General features: G+C 37.4%; 1 protein-coding gene across 1 annotated transcript in view; it reads right to left on the reverse strand.

Annotated features, from left to right (window-relative positions):
* The window catches only part of FANCM (FA complementation group M), a 64336-nt gene that overhangs the window by 29534 nt on the left and 21286 nt on the right, over window positions 1-13516 (reverse strand). Inside the window, exons 9-11 of the mRNA XM_034992498.1 lie at window positions 12938-13122; window positions 2882-3088; window positions 982-1192 (exon numbers count right to left, since the gene is read on the reverse strand). Of these exons, the coding sequence (XP_034848389.1) occupies window positions 982-1192; window positions 2882-3088; window positions 12938-13122 (603 nt within the window). The remainder of the gene's footprint in view (window positions 1-981; window positions 1193-2881; window positions 3089-12937; window positions 13123-13516) is intronic.

Consider the following 13516-nt stretch of genomic DNA (forward strand, 5'->3'; position numbering starts at 1 on the left):
TTTCAAGATATTTTCTTGATATCACCAAAATCTCTGTAGTTCTTAAAGTAGTAACACTCTTATTACTAGCTACACTCCCTGGCACCAAAGAATTTCTCACTGACTCAGAAACACCAGGAACTTGGTCTACCTTGGACACGATCCCATGTAAATTAAAAAAAAAAAAAAAAATTTTTGTTTTCTCTTTTGCAGAAAGGGAAAGAAACCATTCTGTCTCCTTAAAGCAATTCCAGAGACACCTAATGTTTTTAAATCTTTTAACTCTTTGATGTTATATGCAAATCTCTGTAAAGTCTGAGCAAGCCTCTAGTTAGCGTTTCAACCATAGATGTTTTTCTTAAGGATGTAGGATCGCTCTCTGCAGTGTAAACATCAAGGAAGATAGTGTCCCTATCTCCCAGTCAACAGGGAAGTTTAGCCTAGGCACCATTCTCTTCACTATATGCATGCAAAGATAACAGAAGTCTTATTATTTCTTTGAATAAAGGCAACAAAGCTAACAGAAATGGCTACCTCAATTACCAGGTGATTTGGGGATGAACTATGAAAGTATATACTGCTATCCTCTCGTAGGACAAGTTACTATTAATCTTGAGAATATGTATGTAAAGAATCATAACTGCCTGAAGGGATGTATAGGATAGAATTTCTGTCTTTGTATTATCTTAGTGGATTGTTTACGATGCACACTATAAGCTGATTCAGTGCTTATTCAATAATAAAAGTTTTCTTCCTTTTCTACATTTTGTAAAGAGGATTCTCTGGGTTGGTAGGACATTTTAATTTTCCCAACATTGAGTTTCTCACTTTGTTCTGTCACTGTCTCCTTCCCTTTGCCACAGGAATAATCTCTTATTCTTTCCAACACCCATACCATCCTAGAATGTACACTGAGTTTCTCAAAAAGGAAATATATCAACATACAGCCTGCTAACAACAGGGAAAAAAATACATGGCTCCAATGCAAAGTTTTTTATTTACCGTTCTTATAGGAAAAGTGAGAGGACTTCCGCTGCAAGTTCCGAGGCTTCTCTGGTTCATAGACACCACATGTGATGAACATTTTGTGTAATTCTGGATTGATTCCATCAGGAACCATTCGTGGACTTCCTTGGTAAAAATGAAGAACCTGCCTGTTACCTGAAATAGCTTTATAAATACTTCTTTTGTTGGACTGACTTTGATTATAAGTCTGCAAAGAAAAATGTCAAATTACATTATTTCTATAATAGTCACTTAGCCATAATAAGAAGTCATTATATTTGTTTGGATTTATTATAAACGGTAAATTAAACTCTGATCCACTTAAATACTGAGAATATCTATTATCTTGAATTTGAGACCTGTTCAATTAACTCTTGAAAATCAGTTCAAAATTTAGTATTATAAAAGCCTTCATAACTATATTGCACAAAGGAAATCTACCTTTTATTTAGGATCTTTCTATTTTTGAATAAGGTGAATATTTATATATATTAAATGTAAACTGCCTTTTTTTTTAATACTATTCCCGTATTCCAACTTGTTACTTCATCTCTCTACACTTCAGCTTTCTTCACTGTATACAAGAAAAACATCATTCCCTGTACAGGATTAAATGAAATAATGCATCTGACGCACTTAGAACACTGCCCAGGAGAGTAGGTACTCATTAAATGTGGACCATTATGATTACTTTACAGATAAGAAAACTAACATCTGAATACATAGGTTAAGTGGTTTGCCTAAGCTAATACAGTTAGAACCTAATTCCACACATTGATAGTACATAGATTTTTACAAGCTGCCAGATATTTAATTTATTGGAATCATTTTACAGATAAAATGAATGTTACATAATATGCTATAATCACATGAAAAGTATCAGGGGAAAAAGTCATTTTTCAGGATGATTTTTAAAGAGTCTATAAAACATTTTAAATCAATTTTTTATAACTGCCATAATTAATGAAAAAATCTTTAATATAAACCTACATATTTGCTCAAGGAAATGGTCCCACTGAGTTACAAGTTAGTTGATAACTTTAGTGTAACAAACAAAATAATATTAGGTATAACATCATATTCCAGGAAGGTCTGTCACTCAAGATTGTAGCAAAGTATGAATATAATTTAAGTTCCTTATCACTTTGTATAGGCATCAACAAACTTTTCCATAAAGGGCCAGAAAGTAAATATTTTAGGTTTTACAGGCCACATAATATCTCTGGCACATATTGTTGTTAGTTGGTTGGTTGGTTGGTTGATTGGTTTAGGCAACTCTTTAAAATGTAAAAACCATTCTCAGTTCACTGTATTTAAAAATAAAAGAAAAAACTAAATTAAAAACAAGAAACAGGCCTTAGAAGCACAGGGAAATAGTAAAACAAAATAGATATTGAGGGGCACCTGGGTGGCTCAGTCGGTTATGCATCTGCCTTCAGCTCAGGTCCTGATCCTGGGGTCCTGGGATTGAGCCCCCTCCCTCAGCCCCACCCCTTAGGGTTCCCTGCTCAGCGGGGAGCCTGCTTCGCCTTCTCCCTGCCCCCCAACTCGTGTTCTCTCTCTCTCAAATAAATAAATAAAATCTTAAAAAAAATTAAAGAACTTTCAAATATTTAAAAAAAAATAATATTGATTTCTGTATCTAAGTATCTTTAAATTACTACTGAAGTAGAAAAATGCATTTTATATGGATAAAAGTTACAAAACTGAATCCAGTTAAAAAATTCTCCTAATTACAAGAAAAGAATACTCAGAATCTACTACAAAGTAGGGGGAAAAAATCAACCACAATTTCCTACAGATTGTTTGGACTTTGAATGTTAACAGACTGACATTTATCTTAAGCTCTATTTCTCAAATTTCAATTATCAAATCATGTTTCTACAAGTCCACTTACACGTTCTTCTCGTCCTTCGGCAAGGATAACAACAATTCTGCCTTGACGTTTGCGGCCGGTTCTACCCATTCGTTGTACAAGACGAATTGGGCTCTTCTGGGCATCAAAACATATTATAAGATCAACTTCTCCTATATCCAAACCTTCTTCACCAACACAAGTGGAAACCAATGTATTATAACCACCACTACGAAACTGTTTCACAACCTAAAATAAAAATGATTTAAAAATAACCAAATACAACTGTAAGAGACTTGTAGATCAAACACACTTATACCACTCACCCCAAAATGGTGAAATCAGATTACAAATCAGAACCCAGGATACTATGGAATAGGAAAAGTAGCAGCAAAATGGCAATATAAACCAAAACAGACTGTGGTAAAATGCAAAGGGCAATCCTAATTCTTTGCTTTCTTTTTTTTTTTTTTAAGATTTTTTTTTTTTTTTTTTTGACAGAGAGAGAGATAGCGAGAGCAGGAACACAAGCAGGGGGAGTGGGAGAGGGAGAAGCAGGCTTCCCGCCGAGCAGGGAGCCCGATGTGGGACTCGATCCCAGGACCCTGGGATCATGACCTGAGCCGAAGGCAGACGCTTAACGACTGAGCCACCCAGGCACCCTAATTCTTTGCTTTCATAATGGTTGTGATGCCAAAAATGTTTGCTAAGTTTACACATAAATGAGAAACTCCAGATATTATTTGTCACTAAAGGGCCATGGGCAGGTAAACAGCCCAGAGCAATTACTGCTAATCATATCCTAGACCTAAATTTATTGTTAGGTCTATCTAAAGTAAAATTTTTATTACTCCTAAAATTCCTATCTTACCTTCTATACTGCCATTCCAATGAAGGGTAGCAGAATAAGCCATCCCAAAATATGACTGGGGAAGTTTAGGACATGCTGCCCCAAAATATACTGCTTTGATATACTGATTATTTTGAGCTATAGACACTTGAAAAACAGCAAAAGCAGGGAGAGGCTCTCCCTTTATCTGTCCATAAATCCCCTCTCTGGGATTTTCATCAACCAGAAAAAATGGACTCATCACAGGAGAGGAGACTAAAAGCCATCCTTATAGCCAGACAAACTTGGTTATAAACTATCACACCTCCCTTCTATTCTTCTAAGGGCCCATTCATCTTTCCCAAAAATCAATTACTCTCTGTCCTAAGAAGCCTATGTTCCTCCTCTCCTTTCCCTATTAATATGGTATTTAAGTCAATTCTAAGCCACCTTAGGAAGTTACTCATTTTTCCCTGCATATCTCCCATGTATAATATAAGGTATACATGTTAATAAACGTCATGATTTATATATTTGACTGTTTATTCAATATCTCTCTGCTTGATGTTTAAAACAATGCTACTCAGGGGCACCTGGGTGGCTCAGTTGGTTAAATGTCTGCCTTCGACTCAGGTCATAATCCCCAGGTCCTGGGATCAAGTCTGGCATCAGGCTCCCTGCTCAGCAGGGAGTCTGCTTCTCCCTCTCCTTCTGCCCCTCGCCCCTGCTCGTGCTCGCCTGCACTCTCTCTCTTTCAAGTAAATAAAAATCTTACAAAGATAAAAAAAAAATTAAAAAATAAAACAAAGATACTCAAAGTGTAGTTCACAAACTGTTTATTACTGGTGTGGTTCACAAACTGTTTATTACTAGCCAACAACAACATAAATACAAAAATTAAGAGTAGGTATTTAGAAACTTGACAGAGCAATACTACATTTGTTGGCTTTAATAAGAAGAAATTTGGCTGTGAACATTGTTTTCATTAATTTTACTTTTTTTATTAATTCATTATTATTGTAATATTCAAAAGTATCTGTCTGTGACATACTAAGAGGAAATAAACTAGTCCTCCATCAATTTTCATAGTCAGAAAAACACTAATCTCATAGACATGCCAAAGTTAACTCATCCAGAACCAAACTCCTGATATTTCTCTCCAAAACCTGCTCTTCCTGTAGTCTTATCTATCTTCATTAATAGCAGCTCTTTTCATTTTTCAGGCCAAATTCCTGGAGTCATCCTTGGAGTCAGCCTTCACACTCCTCAATCTCATACCCCACTCTAATTTGCCAATAAATCCCCTCAGCTTGACCTTCAAAATATATCCAGAATCCAACCATTTCTCACAACTTTCCCTGCTACCACTCTAGTCTAAGCCACCATCAGCTTTCACTTGGTATCACAACAAGACTTCCACTTGGTCTTCCTGTTTGCACCCTTAGTCCCCTATACTTTATTAAGATAGCAACCAGTGTGATTTTTTTTTTTTTAAATATAAACTAGGTCATGACCCTCCTCTGCTTCCAACTCTCCAAGGGCTTCTTTTCCCATCTCACCCAGAGTACAAGCCAAAGTTATTAAAATGGAAACACCCCACTTACATGACCAGACAGATCATCTAAGCAGAATATAAAAAAGGAAGTGGCTTTGAATGACACACTGGACCAGATGGAATTAACATATATTCAGAACATTCTGTCTTAAAACAACAGTATACACATTTGTTTCAAGTGCACACGGATCATTCCCCAGAACAAATCACATATTAGATCACAAAAGAGGCCTCAAACAGGGGCGCCCATGTGGCTCAGTTGGTTAAGCATCTGCCTGTGGCTCAGGTCATGATCCTAGTGTCCTGGGAATCAGCCCCACATCTGGCTCCCTGCTCAGCAGGAAGTCTGCTTCTCCCTCTCCTCCCCCCCTCCCCCCCACCGCTCATGCTCTCTCTGGCTCTCTTTTCTTGCTCAAATAAATAAATAAATAAAATCTTTTAAAAAAAGAGAGAGAGACCTCAACAAATACAAAAAGACTGAAATCACAGCATGCACCTTTTCTGACCACAATACTATGAAACCAGAAGTCAACCACAAGAAAAAATTTAGAAAGACTACAAATACATGGAGGTTAAACAACATGCTGCTAAACAAAGAATGGGTCAACCAGGAAATCAAAGAAATAAAAAAAAGATACATGGAAACAAATGAAAATGAAAACACAATGAACGGTCCAAAATCTTCAGGATGCAGCAAAAGCAGTCATAAGAGAGAAGTATATAGCAATACAGGCCTATCTCAAAAAGCAAGAAAAAATCTCATATAAATAACCTAACCTTACACCTAAAGGAGCTAGAAAAAGAACAACAAAAGAAGCCTAAAGCCAGCAGGAGAAAGGAAATAATAAAGATTAGAGCAGAAATAAATAATATAGAAACTAAAAAAACAACAGATCAATGAAACCAGGAGCTGGTTCTTTGAAAGAAAAAAAAATCAATAAAAGTAATAAACCTCTAGCCAGACTTACCAAAAAGAAAAGAGAAAGGAACCAACTAAATCATGAATAGAAGAGGAGAAATAACAACCAACACCACAGAAATATGATTACAAGAGAGTATTATGCAAAACCATATGCCAACAAACTGGACAACTTGGAAGAAATGGATAAATTCCTAGAAACAAAAATTACCAAAACTGAAACAGGAAGAAATAGGAAACTTGAACAGACTAATAACCTGCAAAGAAACTGAATCAGTAATAAAAAATCTCCCAAGATACAAAAGTTCAGGGCCAGATGGCCTCACAGGCAAATTCTACCAAACATTTAAAGAAGAGTGAATACCTATTCTTCTCAAACTATTCTAAAAAATAGAAAAGGAAGGAAAACCTCCAAATTCATTCTATGAGGCCAGCATTACCCTGATACCAAAACCAGATAAAGATTCCACTAAAAAAGAGAACAGGCCAATATCCCTGATGAACATGGATGCAAAAATTCTCAATAAAATACTAGCAAACCAAATCCAAAAATACATTTAAAAAAATCATTCACCACGACCAAGTGGGGTTTATTCCTGAGTTGCAAGGGTGTTTCAATATTCACAAATCAATCAACATGATACACCACATTAATGAAAGAAAGGAAAGGAACCATATGATCCTTTCAATAGATGCAGAAAAGGCATTTGACAAAGTAGACAAACTACAACACCCATTGATGATAAAAAACCCTCAACAACATAGGTTTAGAGGGAACATACCTCAACATAATAAATGCCATCTACGAAAAACCCACAGCTAATATTATCCTCAATGGGGAAAAAATTGAGAGCTTTTCCATATGGTCAGGAACAAGACAGGGATGTCCACTCTCGCCTTTGTTATTTAACATATTATTGGTAGTACTAGCCTCAGCAATCAGACATCTAACAACAACAACAAAAAATAAAAGGCATCCAAATTGGGAAAGGAAGAAGTCAAACTTAAACTACTTGCAGAGAACATGATACTTTATACAGAAATGCCAAAGACTGTACCAAAAAACTGCTAGAACTGATAAACAAATTCAGCAAAGTTGTTGGATACAAAATCAATGTACAGAAATCACCAATACCATACACCAATAATGAAGCAGCAAAAAGAGAAATTAAGAATCAGTCCCACTTACAACTGCAGCAAAAACCATAAGATACCTAAGAATAAATCTAACCAAAGAGGTGAAAAGAATGGGGCACCTGGGTGGTTCAGTCATTAAGCATCTGCCTTCAGCTCAGGTCATGATCCCAGGACCCACATGGGGCTCCCTGCTCGGCGGGAAGCCTGCTTCTCCCTCTCCCACTACCCCCCCTTGTGTTTCCTCTCTCACTGTCTCTCTCTCTGTCAAATAAATAAATAAAATCTTCAAAGATGTGAAAAGAAGACCTGTACTCTGAAAACTATAAAACACTAATGAAAGAAACTGAAGCTGACACAAAGAAATAGGAAAACATTCCATGCTCATGGATTAGAAGAACAAAGATTGTTAAAATGTCTACACTGCCCAAAGCAATCTACACATTTAATGCAATCCCTATAAAAATACCAATAGCATTTTTCACAGAGCTAAAACAAACAACCCTACAATTTGTATTGAACCACAAAAGACCCCAAATAGCCAAAGCAATCTTAAAAAAGAAAAGCAAAGTTGGAGGCATCACAATTCCAAGTTATACTACAAAGCTGTAGTGATCAAAACAGTATGGTACTGGCACAAAAATAGACAAAAGATTAATAGAACAGAACAGAAAACCCAGAAATAAACCCACAACTATATGGTCAATTAATATTTGACAAAGCAGGAAAGAATATCCAATGGGAAAAAGAAATGGATGCATTCCTAGAGATGTATCAACTACCAAAACTGAACCAGGAAGAAATAGAAAACCTGAACAGACCTATAACCACTAAGGAAACTGAAGCAGTAATCAAAAATCTCTCAACAAAAGCCCAGGGCCAGGCGGCTTCCCAGGGGAATTCTACCAAACATTTAAAGAATTAATACCTATTCTTCTGAAACTGTTCCAAAAAATAGAACTGGAAGGAAAACTTCCAAACTCATTTTATGAGGCCACCATTACCTTGATCCCAAAACCAGACAAAGATCCCATCAAAAAGAATTACAGACCAATATCCCTGATGAACATGGATGCAAAAATTCTCACCAAAATACTAGCCAATAGGATCCAACAGTACATTTTTTTTAAAGATTTTATTTATTTATTTATTTGAGAGAGAGAGAGAATGAGAGAGAGAGAGCACATGAGAGGGGGGAGGGTCAGAGGGAGAAGCAGACTCCCTGCTGAGCAGGGAGTCTGATGCGGGACTCGATCCTGGGACTCCAGGATCATGACCTGAGCTGAAGGCAGTCGCTTAACCAACTGAGCCACCTAGGCACCCAGGATCCAACAGTACATTAAGAGGATTATTCACCACGACCAAGTGGGATTTATTCCTGGGCTGCAAGGTTGGTTCAACATCGACAAATCAATGTTATACAATATATTAATAAAAGAAAGAACAAGAACCATATGATCCTCTCAACAGATGCAGAAAAAGCATTTGACAGAGTACAGCATCCTTTCTTGATCAAAACTCTTCAGAGTATAGGCATAGAGGGTACATACCTCAATATCATAAAAGCCATCTATGAAAAACCCATAGCAAATATCATTCTCAATGGGGAAAAACTGAGAGCTTTCCCCTTATGGTCAGGAACACGGCAGGGATGTCCACTATCACCACTGCTATTCAACATAGTATTAGAAGTCCTAGCCACAGCAATCAGACAACAAAAAGAAATAAAAGGCATCCAAATTGGCAAAGAAGAAGTCAAACTCTCACTCTTTGCAGATAATATGATACTTTATGTGGAAAACCCCAAAGACTCCACCCCAAAACTGCTAGAACTCATACAGGAATTCAGTAAAGTGGCAGGATATAAAATCAATGCACAGAAATCAGTGGCATTCCTATACACCACCAACAAGACAGAAGAAAGAGAAATTAAGGAGTCGATCTCATTTACAATTGCACCCAAAACCATAAGATACCTAGGAATAAATCTAACCAAAGGGGCAAAGAATCTGTACTCAGAAAACTATAGAATACTCATGAAAGAAATTGAGGAAGACACAAAGAAATGGAAAAAACGTTCCATGCTCATGGATTGGAAGAACAAATATTGTGAAGATGTCAATGCTACCTGGAGCAATCTACACATTCAATGCAATCTCTATCAAAAGACCATCCACTTTTTTCAAAGAAATGGAACAAATAATCCTAAAATTTGTATGGAACCAGAAAAGACCCCAAACAGCCAGAGGAATGTTGAAAAAGAAAAGCAAAGCTGGTGTCATCATAATTCTGGACTTTAAGCTCTATTACAAAGCTGTCATCATCAAGACAGTATGGTACCGGCACAAAAACACATAGATCAATGGAACAGAATGGAGAGCCCAGAAATGGACCCTCAACTCTATGGTCAACTAATCTTTGACAAAGCAGGAAAGAATGTCCTTCAGTCTCTTCAACAAATGGTGTTGGGAAAATTGGACAGCCACATGCTGAAGAATGAAACTGGACCATTTCCTTATACCACACACAAAAATAGACTCCAAATGGTTGAAAGACCTCAATGTGAGACAGCAATCCATCAAAATCCTAAAGGAGAACACAGGTAGCAACCTCTTTGACCTCAGCCGCAGCACCTTCTTCCTAGAAACATCGCCAAAGGCAAGGGAAGCAAGGGCAAAAATGAACTATTGGGACTTCATCAAGATAAAAAGCTTCTGCACAGCAAAAGAAACAGTCAACAAAACCAAAAGACAACTGACAGAATGGGAGAAGATATTTGCAAATGACATATCAGATAAAGGGCTAGTATCCAAAATCTATAAAGAACTTATCAAACTCAACACCCAAAGAACAAATGATCCAATCAATAAATGGGCAGAACACATGAACAGACATTTTTCCAAAGAAGACAATCAAATGGCCAACAGACACATGAAAAAGTGCTCAACATCACTCGGCATCAGGGAAATCCAAATCAAAACCTCAATGAGATACCACCTCACACCAGTCAGAATGGCTAAAATTCAGAAGACAGGAAATGAAAGATGATGGCGGGGATGCGGAGAAAGGGGAACCCTCCTACACTGTTGGTGGGAATGTAAACTGGTGCAGCCACTCTGGAAAACAGCATGGAGGTTCCTCAAAAAGTTGAAAATAGAGCTACCATAACATCCAGGAATTGCACTACTGGGTATTTACCCCAAAGATACAAATGTAGGGATCCGAAGGGGTACATGCACCCTGATGTTTATAGCAGCAATGTCCACAATAGCCAAACTATGGAAAGAGCCAAGATGTCCATCGACAGATGAATGGATAAAGAAGAGGTGGTGTATATATATACAATGGAATATTATGCAGCCATCAAAAGGAATGAAGAAGTCTTGTCATTTGCAACGACGTGGATGGAACTGGAGGGTATTATGCTGAGCGAAATAAGTCAATCAGAGAAAGACAGGTATCATATGACCTCACTGATACGAGGAATTCTTAATTTCAGGAAAAAAACTGAGGGTTGCTGGAGTGGTGGGGTGGGAGGGATGGCGTGGCTGGGTGATAGACATTGGGGAGGGTATGTGCTATGGTGAGCGCTGTGAATTGTGTAAGACTGTTGAATCACAGACCTGTACCTCTGAAACAAATAATACGTTATATGTTAAAAAAAAAAAAAAAAAGAAGGTAGCAGGAAGGGAAAAATGAAGGGGTGAATCGGAGGGGGAGATGAACTATGAGAGACTGTGGACTCTGAGAAACAAACTGGGAGTTCTAGAGGGTAAGGGGGTGGGGGAATGGGTTAGCCTGGTGATGGGTATTAAAGAGGGCACATACTGCATGGAGCACTGGGTGTTATATGCAAACAATGAATCATGGAACACTACATCAAAAACTAATGATGTAATGTATGGTGATTAACATAATAAAATTTTTAAAAAATGCTTAACCCTCGACAAAAATCCACATCATTTTTCATTCATATATAAATGTTAAGAGTAGTAATAATAACCTGCTAGATATCTGAACCTTTTAAAATACATATAATCAGATTCGAGATGGGTACAGATATTCTCTTTAAGACTCAGGAAAACCTCTTAGACTGTCCTCACCAGATACAGTCAGCTTAAACAGACTCTTCTGAGTGCAATGAGGACTGGTATAAAAGACATTTAAAGAATAGGATTCCTCTAACTAATGTTTACAAAATCAAGCTCTGTCAAAAATAATTAGATATTAAAGACACACCTAATTAAAAAAAAAAAGACACACCTAATTGTCAGTGACTATTCAAATGTAGACCTACAACTAATCTGCAAAAACTTGTATACAGTTATGAAAAAAAATCAATAGTCTAAAATTTCCAAAAAAAACATATACAGCACTTAGAAAACTGATGACTCTTATTCAGAGCATAAATGGATAAATGGTTTCCTCTGACCTTGTTTTTTTGTTAAGAGAGAGAGTGCACGGGGTTGGGGAGGGGGGTGGGCACGGTGGTAGAGGGAGAGAGAGAGACTCCATGCCCAGCACAGAGCCTGACACGGCGCTCAATCTCATGACCCTGAGACCATTACCTGAACCAAAATCAAGAGTCAGAACCGTTACTGACTGAGCCACCCAGGCACCCCTGGCTATATTTTTACATATTTCTTTTTTTTTTCCTTTTTTTCTTGTAGGCTCCACACCCAGCATGGAGCCCAATACAGAGCCTGAACTCACGACTCTGAGATCAAGACCTGAACTGAGATCAAGAGTTGGGACGCTTAGGGGCGCCTGGGTGGCTCAGTCATTAAGCGTCTGCCTTCGGCTCAGGTCATGATCCCAGGGTCCTGGGATCGAGCCCTGCATCGGGCTCCCTGCTCAGCAGGAGGCCTACTTCTCCCTCTCCCCTCCCCCTGCTTGTGTTTCTGCTTTAGCTGTCTCTCTCTGTCAAAAAAAAAAAAAAGTAGAGTTGGACGCTTAACCAACTGAGCCACTCAGACAAACTTATTTTTAAATTAAGATTTTTAAAGTTTTTTTTTTTTTTTTTTTTTTTGAGACAGAGAGAGAGAGAGAGAGAGAGAGAACACAAGAGGTGGTAGGTTGAGAGGGAGAGGCAGACTCCCTGCCAAGCAGGGAGCCCAATGCGGGACTCGATCCTAGGACTCCGGAATCATGACCTGAGCCAAAGGCAGTCGCTTAACCAACTGAGCCACCCAGGTGCCCTAAATTAAGATTTTTAAATAACAGAAAAAATAAGCTCATTATTTCTTTAGAATATATAACTAACAAAACTTAAAACAAATAAAAGTAAACATTTACTGAAGGCTCTATAGTATGATTTCATTCAATGCTCACAACTCCAAGAACTATGTCTACAGATAAGGAAAACTGAGGCACAAGAAGTAAAGAAACTTGTTAAGTGGTAGGGCCAGGATTCCAACCTATGTAGTATGATTTCAGAGCCTTTCTGCTTAACCACTATACATTACCTTATTTGAAAAAAAGTCTCAAAACCACAAAAAAACACTTTTTTGATCTTTCAAAAATATGCTATGTTTATTTACATGTCTACTATAAAATTATTTTTAAGAAGTAGCTGATTGACCAATGAGTTCAAACAAAAGAGGCATAAGTACAAAGCTAATCAATTTTATTTTAGTGTTCATCATCTCCAAAAGTAATTACCTCCAATTGCTCCTTCTGGGTAAATCCCTTCATGCTTTTCCCTGAGGCATGGCCAACAAAAGTCATCACTCTAATAAGTGGCTGATGCTGTAAAAGCATTTCTGCAATTTCTTGAACACTGTCTCGAAATGAAGAGAAGATCATAACTCTGGTCTCATCACATTTCTTTTCAGAAGTGTTTTGAGCTATATAATAAAAAAATACTTTAATTAGAACTTTTTTTTAAAGCATATACCCAAGAACTATTTCAAGACAACCCTGAAACTATATACTAATGAATTTCTTTCAAAAAAGTAATTTAAGACATCTTAAACCTTTGCTGGTTTTCCTCCTACCTTCTCTAATAATTTTAATATTCTTGGCTCCCTACCTCTCGTTGGCTGTCATAATAAAATCCTAAACAAATCAAGCAAAAAATTACCTGAAACACTTTTAGCCAGTCCTTCAATTCATTTCTGATGCCAGTTATTCCCCTTTACCTTCTAAGTCAGAATCACAGAACTGTAGAGCTCCCACTGAATTCATAAATATTTCCTTTTCTTTTTGTCCACTAAAAGCACTCTCTCGGGGTGCCCGGGT

Source organism: Mirounga leonina, unplaced genomic scaffold, assembly GCF_011800145.1.
Source record: "Mirounga leonina isolate KUSES-001 unplaced genomic scaffold, KU_Mleo_1.0 Mir_82, whole genome shotgun sequence".
Lineage (NCBI taxonomy): Eukaryota > Metazoa > Chordata > Mammalia > Carnivora > Phocidae > Mirounga > Mirounga leonina.